At 38.8% G+C, this 14,479-nt stretch overlaps 1 protein-coding gene across 1 annotated transcript; it reads left to right on the top strand.

The window, feature by feature from the left end:
* The first annotated feature begins 910 nt into the window (after positions 1–910).
* Positions 911–13,587, top strand: krt1-c5 (keratin, type 1, gene c5). Its single transcript, XM_085426223.1, has 9 exons — positions 911–1,059; positions 1,920–2,305; positions 2,520–2,602; positions 3,997–4,153; positions 6,094–6,258; positions 7,168–7,293; positions 8,759–8,976; positions 10,129–10,160; positions 11,452–13,587. The coding sequence occupies exons 2-9, from the start codon at positions 1,928–1,930 to the stop codon at positions 11,565–11,567; spliced, it is 1,275 nt and encodes a 424-aa protein (XP_085282349.1). The 5' UTR covers positions 911–1,059; positions 1,920–1,927; the 3' UTR covers positions 11,568–13,587.
* Positions 13,588–14,479: the final 892 nt, after the last annotated feature.

Genomic DNA, 14,479 nt, shown 5'->3' with positions numbered 1-14,479 from the left:
CCTGTAGAAACAGACAGGTTATAGGTGACTTTTACGGTTAGCTTAGAAACGGCACAAAAGAAAGTTTCCACCGTGAGCTGTCCCAGAATGTAGCTGGCCAATGCAGACGAGCGCTGGGCGGGGATGGCTGCAGTGAGATGTAATTCATACAGCACTAAATCAGGTCACTGTCACTGAGAGCTCTGATCTTCTTGGCATGATAAAGCCCAAAGAAATCAAAAGTCATACATGTTTTCAACAGTAACAAGGGATTATATGCTCTAAGATGGAAATAGAGGGCTGAGAGACAATTCACCCTTATAAAATGGTGCCTGTGCGTGTTGATGTGGGTGTGTGTGTCTGTGAGTGTGTAAATATAAGCCAGGTTTCCAGTTCATCCACAACTACGCCCTGCATTTCTTTGTGTATTTCTCAGGGGTCTTCACTTTCTTTTCATTCTTTCTCTTCATTGTTCCCGTTTCCTCTCGTTTCTTCCCATCCTGGCTGGCCGTCCTCAGGTGAAGCCTTCTCACATCACTCTAAAGCCATTGTGTCTGCTCTCAATACAACCACTGTGGAAAGAGACAGGTCAGATTCAAGTCTGAGGAAGCTATTGTGAGGACAAATATAGAAGTAAAGGCCAAATTTTCTGCTGGGCAGGACTGGCTTGTTTTTTATGTAACAATATTGAGTGAATGCAACTTTTTTCCCCCAACAACCTATTACATTTGTTCTCTTTTGAATGATTTTTCTGCCATATTCATCTTAGATATACTTATATTACCTGAAAAAGGCAGGTTAAAATATAAACTATACTGACAGTAGCAGTACAGTTTTTCCTCAAATGAAAGGACACATTGATTTAAACTCATGTGCACCTCTGTATTTTTTCAGTCCTCCACAAGGTGTCATATTGCATCCTCTCCTTTGTTGTTGTGGAATTGGTTACATGACTGGCTCCTCCCCAGCCAGGATAGCTGATCCTCTACAGCCGGACTCACCTGTGAAAGCTGCTCCAGCAACAACAATCACTCTCACCATCAGCGACAAGAAGAGACCAACTGAACAACTGAGCTCCAGGTAAATACTGTTTTTGTCCCTTTCCTCTGTTTCTGTTCATCAATTTACAGCTCAGAGTAGCTGAATAGGGAACACATTTTCTGGATGATGTAAAGCTCTCAAGGACTTGAAATTTACTAGAACGTCATTGCTGTTCTTCTTAAATAACTCTGTGACGAGGAAAGAGTGATGATGCTTGGTATCCAGCACTTGTATTTCAAACACAGTGTTTCTTTAGTAGAACAGAAACATGATTGGTAATATTTCCTGCTTGAATGTTCAACAGAAACCTGGAAAAGGGAGACAAAAGATGACAAAAAATGTTACAGGGTGATCCAAGTGACTTTTTAAGTTTTTCAGGATCTCAAGAAAATCATTTATTGTTACATTTTTGGCAATCGTTTAGTAGAAAGTCATAAAACTCAGAGTTGTTTCAGATCTATCAAATCCAACAAGACAAATCAAATGGCTGATCTTGCTGGATTAATCATGTGACTTTAAGAACCAATAGGTGTGCACTGTCTGTTTTCCTAACCATTGTTGTCTATTCTGAAGTACTTTCTGTTTTTTCCTTTTGGGTGATTTTGAGAACAAAATAAGACAGAAGTGGCCATGACAGCCTGTTCATGTATCAATCTACTAATATTTTTATTTTATTTTCTTGATGGGAAATCATCTCAAAAGGAAACTAGTTATAACCTAGTAAATAGTGACTCCATTCTTTGAACAATGCCTAATGACATACTACCTTAAGATATGACAGGGTGCCTTGACTTTTAGCCCTTTCAGAGTTTTCTGGTGTATGATAGGCATAAAAAACCTCTAGGTATTTTTTGTCTTCCTTATTGATCCTTATTGAATGTATCTAACTATCTGTGTAGTGGACACCATGGCATCTGCTCTCTCTGTGCGCTCAGTGCGGCAGCCCTCCTTCTCCAACATCTCTGTGAGGGGCAGTGGACGCAGCATCCGCTCCAAACCCTCTGTCTCCAATCTTTCCTTGATCGCCACTCTGTCGCGCTCCCTCTCTCTGGGCAATGGCCTCAACGTGCTGGGCTCCAGCCTCTCCAATGGCCTCAGCGTCAGCGAGAAGGAGACCATGCAGGGCCTGAACGACAGGCTGGCCAACTACCTGGACAAGGTGCGGTCACTGGAGAAATCCAATGCTGAGCTGGAGGTGAAGATCAAGCAGCTTATGCTGGACAGAGCTCCAAAAGGGTACGACATTGAGGGGATGATGGCACAGGCCCATGCCATTGGACAGGAGGTCAGTGTCTAGTGCTTTAGACTATACAATTCATTTTAAGACTTCCTGTCTTGAGAAAAAAATAATAATATTTGTGCGTGATGTTCTGTCATGAATTCTCTAATTTAAAGTGCAGTTTTGGTGGAAGAACTCAACTTAACAAATTAATATTTAACTAGACACATTAAAACTACACATAATTTTAACTTGCTGTGCATTGTGTTCTTTCACTTAGGTGAGAAAGAAGACACTGGAGAATGCCCGTATAATGCTGGAGATTGATAATGCCAAGCTGGCGGCTGATGACTTCAGGGTCAAGTGAGTGTCACACTGCAGTCTTTTCCCTGGCTGTGAGTGTTCACATGGGAGCGCCAGACTGCAAAACAGTATGAATAAATGACCTTTCTGTCAGGGGCCAAAATAAATGCCTTATTCCCACGGTGGGTGCTCCAGTACCAAACAATGGCAACATCAGTTAGAGGGGAATATGATAGATGGTGCAGGCCAGAAAGAGAATCGTCCCCTTACGGAGATTCTACAGTTGGTAAGGTGAAGCTAAAGGTGACAGAGTCAGGAAATACCTGCTGCTGGTGTTTTTCACAGTGTGTTGATAGTATGTTTTGTGGTCTAATGTGAGGGAGTAATATGTCAGCTGACAGTGATTCATGTTATTTACAGCAAAGTGAGTGTGGACCTTAATAACTTTGAGCTTTGCAGGAGTTTGCATGCGATTTTTCACATTTGTGCATCCATTCCTGAGTGGCCTCAGTGCCAAATTCACAGAAGAGTTACTAATTAGCTCCAGCTGCCTTTATCAGGTGCCTGTTAATCAAAGTGTCAACACTCCTAACACCAGTATCCACACGAAGGAGTTAACAGGCTGTAAATCTGCTATTTAATGTTGTAAAGTTGGATATTTTAATGTAGAAGTTCATGGGAACTGATTTTCTTTAAGAGCTAGTTGCCTCCTGAGGTACTTGAGGAAAAATGAAAATAGCGTGGAAGTGTCACTTCTGGTACTTGTTCAAAAGTCTTTTTCTTTATGCAGAAGCAGGAATATTTTTGATCTATAGGTACAGAAAGATTGTATTAAATAATCTGCAGTATTTTCAGATCTCATGAAAATGAGTATTTTTCAATAATGTACACAAAAGGTACAAACCTGGCCTAAAATTGCACATGTTTACTGATGACCTCCTTTTCTCTTAACATGAACTTGTGAGAATTTACAGGGAATCGTGTTGGGATATTTTCCACATGTACAGACAGCAGGAAGTAGCCACTTCAGACACATTGACACAACTAGAAATGCTCTATGCACCATAGGTAACGTGGTTACTTGGATATAGTGTACAGGAAGAGCTGGCAGGTTAAAAGTAATTTCTGTGATTACTTTCTGCATTTACCCCCATTTCCTCAAGAAATTTTAGCTTTTCCCAGAATGTTGTGGTAATGTATGTGTGCATTCTTACTGATTTGCCTGGCTGACTTGCCACAAAATTGTGGTACATATTTCTATATATGAAATCTCTTCAACACAACACATGGGTCTTTTGGAAATAAAGTCACAGCTGTTATTCTGTTGATTGCTCATATCCAACCTGACTACATCAGATATTTCTGTTCTCAAGTGCAGAGCTACAGCACAAGTGTGAAAGTTCATTTATTTGATTTAATCTTGTCTTTAATGCTGTTTTTTTTTTTTAATGCAGATGGGAGGCAGAGGCCACCTTGTGCCAGTCAGTGGAGAGGGACTGTCAGGCTCTGAGGAGAGCAAAGTCAGACCACGACCAGATCATCGCCACTCTCCGAGGAGACCTGGACAGCCTGAAGGAGGAGCTCTACTTCCTCAAGAAGAATCACCAGGAGGTGAGACTGCTGCCAAAACGAAGGTTACAAGAGGTTAAACAGTGTTTACATATCCATTATTATTATCTTCTTCACAAGACACAAGTTCATATAAACTAGTTCTCTGCCAGGTCAGTTTGTGTTTTCTCCCACAAGGTTTAAACAGTGTCCGGTGTCTGAAATACGATAATATAAGTACAGGGACACACCCTTCATCTTTGTAACCAGACTGCTTCAAGATAACGAGGTAACTCCAATGTACACAAAGCAGGAGTGTTTGAGCCCAGTCATCGCAACAGTCTGTGTGTGTTTAGGCAGTCAGGTGTGGTGTCCAGGATGTAGACTGAATTTTACACAGAGGGAATTTTTTATTTTGTCTTAAAAATGTATAAAATTTGACTGACTGTAATTAGAGTGTTATCATAACTGTACAGCGCAGCTTTTTTATTTTGTTATTTTTCAACACATCTAATTTTTCTTAAATCGAGAATTAAAAAACAAAACAAAATTCATAATTGTTGCAGCCAGTAAGAACTACAAAACCCAAGAGGTGTTGATGCAGCTACCATATAAATGTCTCAGAAATTAATTTGTAGCAAAGGTGAAGTAGATGAAGCCTTCTGACACACAACCTGTGGTTGCACTCTTTTAGGCAGCTACAGTGATCACTCATTTAAACTTTAATTATCTTGTGAGCTTTATGAACAATACAGTAATAACTTTTAATTCACGGTGGGATTCTTTCTTTAAAAAACCTTATTATATTTGGCTAGTCCTCTGAAGATTATCACTTGGCACTGGCTTTTTCTTGAGGCTTCATATGTTGTGAATAAAAACTTTACAACTACTGTAAAGATTTAAAGGAAGTGAGAAATGGTAGCGTAAAATAGTTATCGGAGAGCTGTGAAGTTTCTGTGATATGAAAGCTGAGCTGATTTTGTGGGATTACTCCTGCACATGTAGCTGATGTTATTATGGGTGTCAAAGTAGGAAGGCGAGAATTAAAATTCCAGAACAACTATTTTGCACAGCTCTTAACTAAACAAAGAGCAGCAGGTCAGGTGCTGAAAGTACAACTCATCTGGGGAAATGCACGAGGAAGGACACGGCCATGAGAGAGGATGTGATAAAGGGCAAGGGATGAATGAGACAACACATATATATGCAGAGGATAACGAGAAACAAGCAACAGGTGTGAGAACAGCTGCATCTAATTACAGGTGACAGGCAAATAGAACTGAATACACGACAAACCACCAAAATGAAACAGGAAGAAACGGAACACGGAAAGAGAAACTCAGACATGACACAAAGACAGAAAGATAAACAAGCACCAAAACAAGACTGACTTCACAAGAAGTCACAGGGAACACAGGGGAGACGTGTAAAGCTAATTTAACAAAGTACATTAGAGTTTTGATTGACTCTAACCTACATCTGCTGTAACAATAGGTTAGCTCATTGAAAACAAACAGCCAATTAGGCAACATGGATGATGTTAAAGCAGGTTTACCAGCTCTCGCGCTGATGGCATGACTTTCACCTTCAGTCTCACGCTGCTGAAACAGTCTCACACCAGTTAAAAGGAAGCCTCAAAGCTCCTCCTTTATTAAAACAAACAAACAAAACAAGCAGACAACAGGTTTTTTCCATCTGAACATCAGACCTTTTTCTAAATTTCAGCTCTGGTCCCTGAACATCTCAGTTTACAAGCTTAATCCACCAGAGGCATTTAATGGTTTTCATTTAATATAGCAGCTCTTTTAGCACACAACTTCTTTTTGTTTGCTCAATGTCTCTATCAAAAGGCAGTACTAAGTGTAGTAAAACCACTTGAAGTTGAAGTTGGTGGATTAATAGGTGGACATCAAAATATTTCTGTTATAACCATGATTTACATTACAGTGCATCTACAGTAAGATGCTGCTTTTTCTCTCCATTCCTTCTTTAAATGTCTGCAGGAAATGAACTCCCTGAAGGCCCGTTTGGACAATGAGCAGGTGAACGTGGAGGTGGATGCGGCTCAAAGTCCTGATCTTGGGGCCATCTTGGCTGAACTCAGGGTCCAATATGAGGGCATTGTTCGCAAGAACAAGGAGGAGGCCGAGTCTTGGTACCTGAAGAAGGTGTGTAACTGCACAAACCAGCTCTTGTTCTTCTGTCTTTTCCCCACAGTAAATAAATATGTAGGACTGCTTTCTTTCATCTCTGCAATATTGTAAAAATTACAATTTATCCTATCCTAACAAACTAGATGCATTGGTTACAGCTAGTCGGGACTATTGCCATTCCTTTTTATCAGCATGTCCTAAAAACTCCCTGAAAAGCTGTCAGTTGGTCCAAACGAGTAGAGAAAGAGAGAAAGCGAGGGATCATATTTGTCCCTTGTTTGTTCACCGGCTTCCTGTTAAGCTCATCATTTAATTTAAAATCCTCCTTCTTGCATAGAAAGTCTTGAAGGGTCAGTCCACATAACATCTTAAAGACCTTAATGCATTATATTATCCCATCAGAGCGCTTCACTCTCAGACTGCAGGCCTACGTCTGGTTCCCAGAGTTTCTCAAAATAGAACTGGAAGCAAAGCCTTCAGCTACCAGAACCACCTCCCTAACTAGGTTCAATGATATACTAATTAGGCTTCAAACTTTCACTTTTGGCTTATAGTTAGCGCTGCATCAGGTTGACCTGAAACATTGCTTAGTTAACCAGCTTAGGCAGCTAGAAAGTAATCAAGTACTTCACCTCTTGTTACTCATCGAGCATTTTTATGCTACTACATTAATTTTCTTTTCCCTTCCCTTCTCTGTCATCACCAAATCAGTTTTAGCAGATAACTGCTCCGCCCTGATCTTGGTTCTGGTTTCTTCCTGTTAAAGCACGTTCGTCCTCTTCAAGGTCTCCAAGTCATAAGGGATTGCCTGATTTTGGGGGTTCTCTACCTAATGTTGTCGGGTCTTTACTTTACAGTATGAAGCACCCTGAGTTGAGTGCTGTGTTGAATTGTTTTGAATGTTATGTTTTTATGTGTTTACAGTTAGAGGCAGTACAGTCGGAGGTCAAAGAAAGCAACGAGGCTTTGCGTTGTGCCCAAAGTGAGCTCAGTGAGAGGCGGCGTTTCCTTCAGGCTCTAGAAGTTGAGCTTGAGAGCGTTCGTAAACAGGTACAGTACAGTTTGTTCATATACATTTGAATGACTACTTATCTTCTTCAGCGGTGAGGTTTCCGTGAGACGGAGACATTAGAAACCCTGTATGAGGGCACATGAATGACTGGTCCTCACCCCATCCTCACATCCTCCCCCGCACACTTGTCGAGACTAGCTTTTTGTCAGTTAAGAGCTGCTGCTGTATAGATACAATGTACACAGCAGGTTAATAATGTTTCCACAATCAATCAGTGTGACAAGACACAAAAACCTGGTGTTTTGTCTCCACTTCCAGTGAACTCAGTAATAATGTACAGCATGCAGACATGTTCACTGGAGGCAAATGTAGCTTTCAGATATTTGCTCAGCCTGATCGCACAGTAATGAATGCAGACGTATTATAGTGCTGACAGGAAAACTTCTTAATAGGTAAAATTACAAAGCAGCAGTTTTTGACTGATTTTCTGACAGTGGTGACACTCTTTATGGTCCGTGTGAACAGTGAGTTAATATGGAGGCTTTACCGTTTCATCCTCACTGTGTTTACCTCCATCCTCAAAGTTTCTACTGTTGCATGAAGATCATACAGCCCGTTAGAGCAGGAGTATCAGACTATAAATTTACAACTTAATATTTTTTTAGCCATTCCCAAAATTAAGACTGCTATACTACTTTTTGAAATGTGAAAAGCTTTAACAAAGCCAAACCTTTAACACAGCTTTGATCCTTCTTTATGTTTTAATTGATTCATTTTAGTCTCCTAAAGATTTACTTCCTGGTGCTGAGCATCCTTTACAGTAACGGCTTCATTTCAGCTTCTTATAGCCAGTGCCTCATTTTAGCTATTTGCACTACTGATGAGATTTAGCAGTTAAAGATTTAAAGAAAGTCAGAAAATCAAGAATAACGTGTCATTTTAAAATTTTCTGACTGTCGGAAATCACTGTGTACACAATCGATGACAATTTAAATGCCATTAAGAGCAACAAAAAAAATGTTCATGCAGTTTTAAATATTTAAATGGCTGTTTTGTTATTTTGTTATTTGTGATTCCTCTGTAATTAATTCCCCAAAAGGCAAGTCTATTCTACTTTCACCCTAAGCCAGCACCCTCATTATTGATGCTTCATCTTTAGCACACAGACATTAGAGCATTAATTATTTCACTTTAATAAAAAATATATATATTTTAATATCAGAGTGGGCAGTCCCATCTTAAGTAAGCAAAGGACGACATTTTAGACAACTAACTCAAAATTTGATTATTGTTCCCAAAGACATTATGTGTTTTTAACCATGCATGCTCAGACTGTTATCTGTGCTTCTCAGGATGAAGCTGTTCCTTAAACGCAGTTCTTGATGACATATAGCGAAGGAGGCGACCTGTCTGAATATTCAAGCCAGCTTTAGTAATTATGTAACACAGAGGAGAATATGTTATCTGTTGTGGCTATTCAGCATCAGTATGCTGTGTTTACAGGTTAGCGTGTTAGAGGGAAATCTCGGAGAATCGGGACACAAGTACTCTGTGGACATGGACCGTCTTCAGGCCATTCTGACACAGCTGGAGGATGAGCTGTCTCAGCTGCGTTTGGACATGCAGCGCAACAAGACTGACTACGAGCAGCTACTACGCATCAAGCAGAACCTGGAGATGGAGATCGCCACCTACAGGAGGCTGCTGGAAGGAGAGGACATGTAAGCAAGTAGAAAAACAAATCTAAGCCTAAGGGATGCACAGTCCCAAAATAACAACAGTCACAGGACCAGTTCCTTTTCAAATGCATATTTTTTTACTTGAATATTATCAAAAAAACAAATGACTCTTGTAGTTATTCATACTTTCTACAAGAAGGAGGCATTTGTACATTTATTAGTCTTCGAATTAAAGGACTTGTTCTCCATTTTGGGACATATGTGCATTTTGTTTTTAGCAGAAATAAGATTATCATGTCCGTCCAGTAAATTTAACCACAGTTTGTTTTAGATGAGCATAGATTAGAAACAGGGGTCGCATTTACACGGAAAAATCAGCGTACCAGGAATCTCAAGTTTATTAACACCTTATATTTTATTTGGTTATTTACTTTTGCACATACGTTTGTATAGACTAAACTTTGGACAGAGTTAAAATTAAGCTACCCAGAAGCAACTGTAGCATCATATTCAGTTCACTATGATTGTTCATATCAGAGTTATTATAGCTTTGTGCTTTCTAGTTAGTATTTTTATTTCATATTTGAGTTTTTGTTTTTAAACTAGTTTCTTCTTAGTTTGTTTTCAGAGTTGATTTACTTATTTTCAGTTTAGTTTTCAGAATTTGAAAATGTTTAGTTTTTGTTTAGTTGTTATTAGTTTCATTGTTTTGTTTTAGTCTTTTTAATTACTGTATGGAGGGCATGTCTCTGAGACCAAATTTAGAAAAATCAGTGCAGGTAATTTAATAAAAACACATAACTTTTTAAAAGCAACTGACCGATGGTCAGACTCTCAATAAAAATGTGCATCAATGCCTCATCAAGCAAGGTGTAATAACATTTTTACTACACTAAGCATAAATGTTTCAGTTAGTTAAAACATTTTTAATCATTAACTAAAATGTTTTTTCTTTTAGTTTGTACTTTAGTTTTAATAAACAAGCTTAATGACCTTAAATGGTATGAATATTAGTGACAAGGTGTAATAAATGATACCCATAACTACAGTGAAAAAAAGAATAAATATAAAATACAATAAATAATTAGACAAAAGAAAACATGAGAACAAAGTGTTTTTTCCCACAATGCAGAACTGTATTTGCTTGAACCTGCTTTCTGCTTTGCCTTCACTGATTATAATTTTGTCCTACAGGGTGAAAGAAACTCCCCCTCCACCTCTTAAAAGTAAGTTCAGATTATTAAATTTAACAAATCTGTTGCAAATCTGAGCGTGGCATCTGTAAGTTTAGGTTGGATAATGCTAGTCTGGGAGAAGCACTTGAAATCCAACAAGTTTTCTGAGCCAGAGTTGACATGCTTTAAAACTGCTGAATTTAAACCAGAGATATAAAGGCTGTCGACGGTTTGTGTTAAATTGTGATCGTGACACTCGTTGCAGATGTCCACTTGTCAGCCATTTAATACAACGCACCAACTAAAAATGTAATCTACAAGAGAACTCTAGAGAACTTTACAAGAGAATAGAATAGATATTTATCCACGGTGTCTGCTGCTGTCTGTGCTCCAAACATTTGAGAATTTAAGCGACTTGGGACAGAGTGACATAAATTCAAGGCTCGATGCAGATGTTCGTGTTTCTGAAAATGTTTTGTGACTCACTGCGGCACACTGTCACACTACAATCCACCAATCGCAATGCATTTTAAGGCCAACTTAACTGGATATTATCGCTTGCAGAGGTGGGACGTCTTGTCACTATTATGGAGTCCCTCTGAGCAACACACTCTTATTTGGTAAAATTTTAGTAAAGCTTTGCTTGGACAAATAATTAGAGTTCGGAGCTTCGTTTTCACCTCATTGGTGATGAAATGTACATCACTCAAATGCAACCAATGTAAAAAAGGAAGGCTTACTCACCAGCAGTTTCTGCAGCTTATCCTCAAGCAGGCATGATCGAGGCCACAGAATCTATTTTTACACACTTGAATACAGGTGTGCCTCGAAACTTTGGTGCGCTCTGGGCAAAAAAAAGTTTGAAAACCATTGTTGAATGGTATCCAGTGTCATACCAGAGGCCAGAATTCATCACTACTGCAAAAGGGTCCCATGTTTCAGTACAGGCTTCTATAGGAAGTCAGTATAAAAAGAACTTGAGTGCTGTTGTCCTTTATGTCTGTTACAGTCTGCTCTTGTAAAGCTGGGTAATTTTAGTCATCTTAAATTCTTCCAGTAGGCCAACATTGCAGGAAAATCTGATCCTTTCCTTTGCTATTCAAACTCTTTTGTGAACATGTGTTCACTTGATACTCACACGGGATCATAAAAAAATCAAAATAGCACATGACTCACTCGGGGAAAGTAGGAATCCCTTTTCTCGGGGTCAGTGTGGCTTCGTAGCCTCAATATAAACTTCTTATCTGAGTATAGCACTGTTGTTACACTATTAATGACACTTTCTGTGGCTTTAGATTAGCAGCATTAGTGTGACTAACCATTGTTCGCTCCTGTGTTACAGAAGACCCCGATGTAAGGACTAGGAAGATTGTGAAAGTCGTCACTCAAACAATGATCAATGGCAAAGTAGTCGATGAGTCCAGCGAGGTGGAGGAGATCGAGGAACGCAAAAAATGAACCAAAGTGCATCAGTACGGAAGCAATGTTTCATAAAGCATTAGCTGACTGTGGATCAAATTATTGTTTTCTTTATTTACTTTATTTAATCACAGCTAATTTTAGCCCTGTGAGGTTTAAATAATGGCTCCAGCTGTGACCATACACCTGTATTTTGGAGATATATAAAAAGATCTTCTTTCCTATATAATAGTCTTAAATAAATAGTTTATACACATCACTTAAAATTACTTTTTTGTTCCCACGATTGCAAAGAATATGAAAAAAGAAGCAAAAATGGCATATTCTTCTACCGTAGGGTTAGGGTTGTGGTGATCAGCAGTGATGAATAAGACATCACAAGATTATCACACGTTATTGTCAGTGTATTGGAACAAGGCTGACCAGATTCTTCTTCTTCAATACTAAAATAAGGCTGACTAAAGATTTATAATTGCTTCCACACTTCTGAGGGTTACAGTCAGTTTAGAAAATGATGCACTGTGATGGTCTTTGTTGTGCTTTTCAGTCTTTAAATCAAATCCATGAAGTTTAATTTTCTTAAAATGTCTTTGAAAAGGTCAACCCATTTTTAATGCAACTTCTCGTCACTATTTTCTAAAATAAAATGGAATTACTGATATATCCTAGTTCTGCAGCATGAAAGATTTTCACATATTTTTAGAAATTATTAATTAAGACCCAGTTATGCAAATAATATACATAAAATGTTCTTTTTCCAGTATCATCACAGGTGGCAAAAGTATTCTTTATGTAAATAGAAGTACAGAAACCTGTGTTTAAAAAGTACTCCGGTAAAAGTGCAGGCTCTGAGATGTACTAAAAGTACTTTTAGAGGATATTTCTACCAGCGATTTTTGTGCAAAGCTAACTGAAGCTTGTAGTAATAATAATCATCATCATCATAAAATTATGTTAGTATGTGAGACTACAAACAAAATTCCAATCTGTATTCCAATTCTAATGAATGTAGTCAGCTTGAATCTGTTATGTAGGACACATCATCATCTGCCTAAAATCAAATTTGCTACACTGGATGTAACCCAATTTGACCATGAACACAACAGTCCAACACTGGTCCAACACACTGCCTCACTGTAAATCCATCAGCGTAACACTGAAAAATCTGAATTAGTTAGTTTACCTCAGTGTGTTTCGCAGGATGTTTCAAAAAATATGAAAGTGTATAATTTATCAGAACACATCATAAACAGACCCACTGTTTGATTAAAAATGATACTATAAAACATGATAGTAACAGTTTACAATTTTCAAATATCACTGAGCAGTCCTTACCTTTAAATATAACCCCTGTTCTTCCTCTTCTGTCCTGTCTTTCTTACGTCGTTCTCCATCTCTGGGCAGCTTTAGCTAGCACACACACTGCCCGCAAACAGTTTGTGTTGATATTTGTTGAGCTGTTAGAAAAGTTTCTTTTGAAATTATCTGCCACAGCATGTTATTCCCGTTATGCTGTCATAGATGACTTTGCTCAAATTGCATTAAAATGAAACATCCAGGAAAAAACATGATCATGTATTTTTGCGGTTTCCAATATTTTAAAGGTTTAATATATGTGAAAAGTGAAAATGAAAGTATTTCCTAAACTTTAAATCCTTTCTTTTGATCATCACTGGAGGCTAAATGTGTTTAAATATTTGTCTTAACTGTGCCAATAATGTCATTCATAAAGTGACTGTACCAACTCTGTTATTGTGTGATAGTTTCACTGTGAAAAACTACTGAAAGTATTGTTATGTACTTTTAATATCCAAATAAACATTTTAACCAAAGCGGCTTTACAGTGCCAATAAAACTCAGTGATTAAAATGTGTTTTGTGTTCTGGGTTTGTTTCAAACAGAAACCTTGACTCATACTCAGAGAACAAAAACGAAATGTGATTCTGCACCTACAGAGCAGAAACTACCAAACCTGAATCCAACAGTGTCGGGTAACAACCTTTGTGTGTGTGTTTCTGTGAGTTTGTGTTCACATTAAAGTGAAAATTTACAAAAAAGATGGCAGAGCAAGCTCCTGCAGTGTTTAATGTGGTCTGCTGTGGTGGTGTATGAAAAAGTCAGATGTCAATGCAGAAACAAAGAGCCTACAGTCAAAGTGCAACAGGTGGAACAGGTAAGAATCGTATCAGAGTTTGTTTTGGGCTTTTTTGCTGTATGTGCGACTCGAGTAAAAGATACTTGGGTGTCTACCCAGAGGATTCGTCTTTGTTTTTGTGTGGTTTTTTTTACTGGGAAATGTTCCTCCTTTTGTTTCCTTGTGAAAACAAAGTGCTCCGTGTGCAGTCAGGATGTCATTTGGGGATTTCAGCCACTTTGAGTTTTTGTTGTCTGGTCGCTGAAGGATTTTATCTTTCTTAGAGGTGTTTGTGTGTTGAGGGAGGAGGCTTCATTTAAATACTGAATACATTTCAAAAATGTGTGTTCTTGGGATGACTCTAATATAGGAACACTGAGGACCAGGCAGTTGGGACACAAAGTAATGAATAGTCAGGATTGCTGGCAGGTGTGCAGCAGGGGTGTTTCCAGGCTTGTTAAAAAAAGGCTGGCGTGGGGGACATTGAGGAAACTGTTAAAACCAAATAAAATCAGTTCAGTGAGTTGTATTTGCACACACCAACTGCTGCCATAAACGTGCATTAAGATTAACATGGCACCTAAACCAAAGCACAACATTTAATGGAGACCTATCAAAGCTAAAATGCAGCCTGGTTAGAACAGTAAATGTGATTAACTTATTCTGATGTTAGAGGCGATCGTGGCTCAAGAGTTGGGCGGTCGCCCTGTAATCGGAAGGTTGCCGGTTCGAGCCCCGGCTTGGACAGTCTCAGTCGTTGTGTCCTTCACCCATTGCCTACTGGTGGTGGTCAGAGGGCCCAGTTGCACCAGTGTCC

The sequence above is a fragment of the Rhamphochromis longiceps genome, linkage group LG12 (genome assembly GCF_057381845.1).
Source record: "Rhamphochromis longiceps isolate RC_006_pf linkage group LG12, R_longiceps_female_GT1.1, whole genome shotgun sequence".
NCBI classification, from domain to species: Eukaryota; Metazoa; Chordata; class Actinopteri; order Cichliformes; family Cichlidae; genus Rhamphochromis; species Rhamphochromis longiceps.
Note: the sequence above shows the minus strand (reverse complement) of the source record. Positions and strands in the feature narration are given on the sequence as shown.

What these genes read in the sequence shown, in the direction of transcription:
- krt1-c5 (XM_085426223.1), top strand. Translation starts at nt 1,928, where the DNA reads ATGGCATCTGCTCTCTCTGTGCGCTCAGTGCGGCAGCCCTCCTTCTCC. An exon ending in AGTCTTGGTACCTGAAGAAG is followed by an intron (nt 6,259 to 7,167) that starts GTGTGTAACTGC and finishes ATGTGTTTACAG; the next exon opens with TTAGAGGCAGTACAGTCGGA. An exon ending in TTGAGAGCGTTCGTAAACAG is followed by an intron (nt 7,294 to 8,758) that starts GTACAGTACAGT and finishes CTGTGTTTACAG; the next exon opens with GTTAGCGTGTTAGAGGGAAA.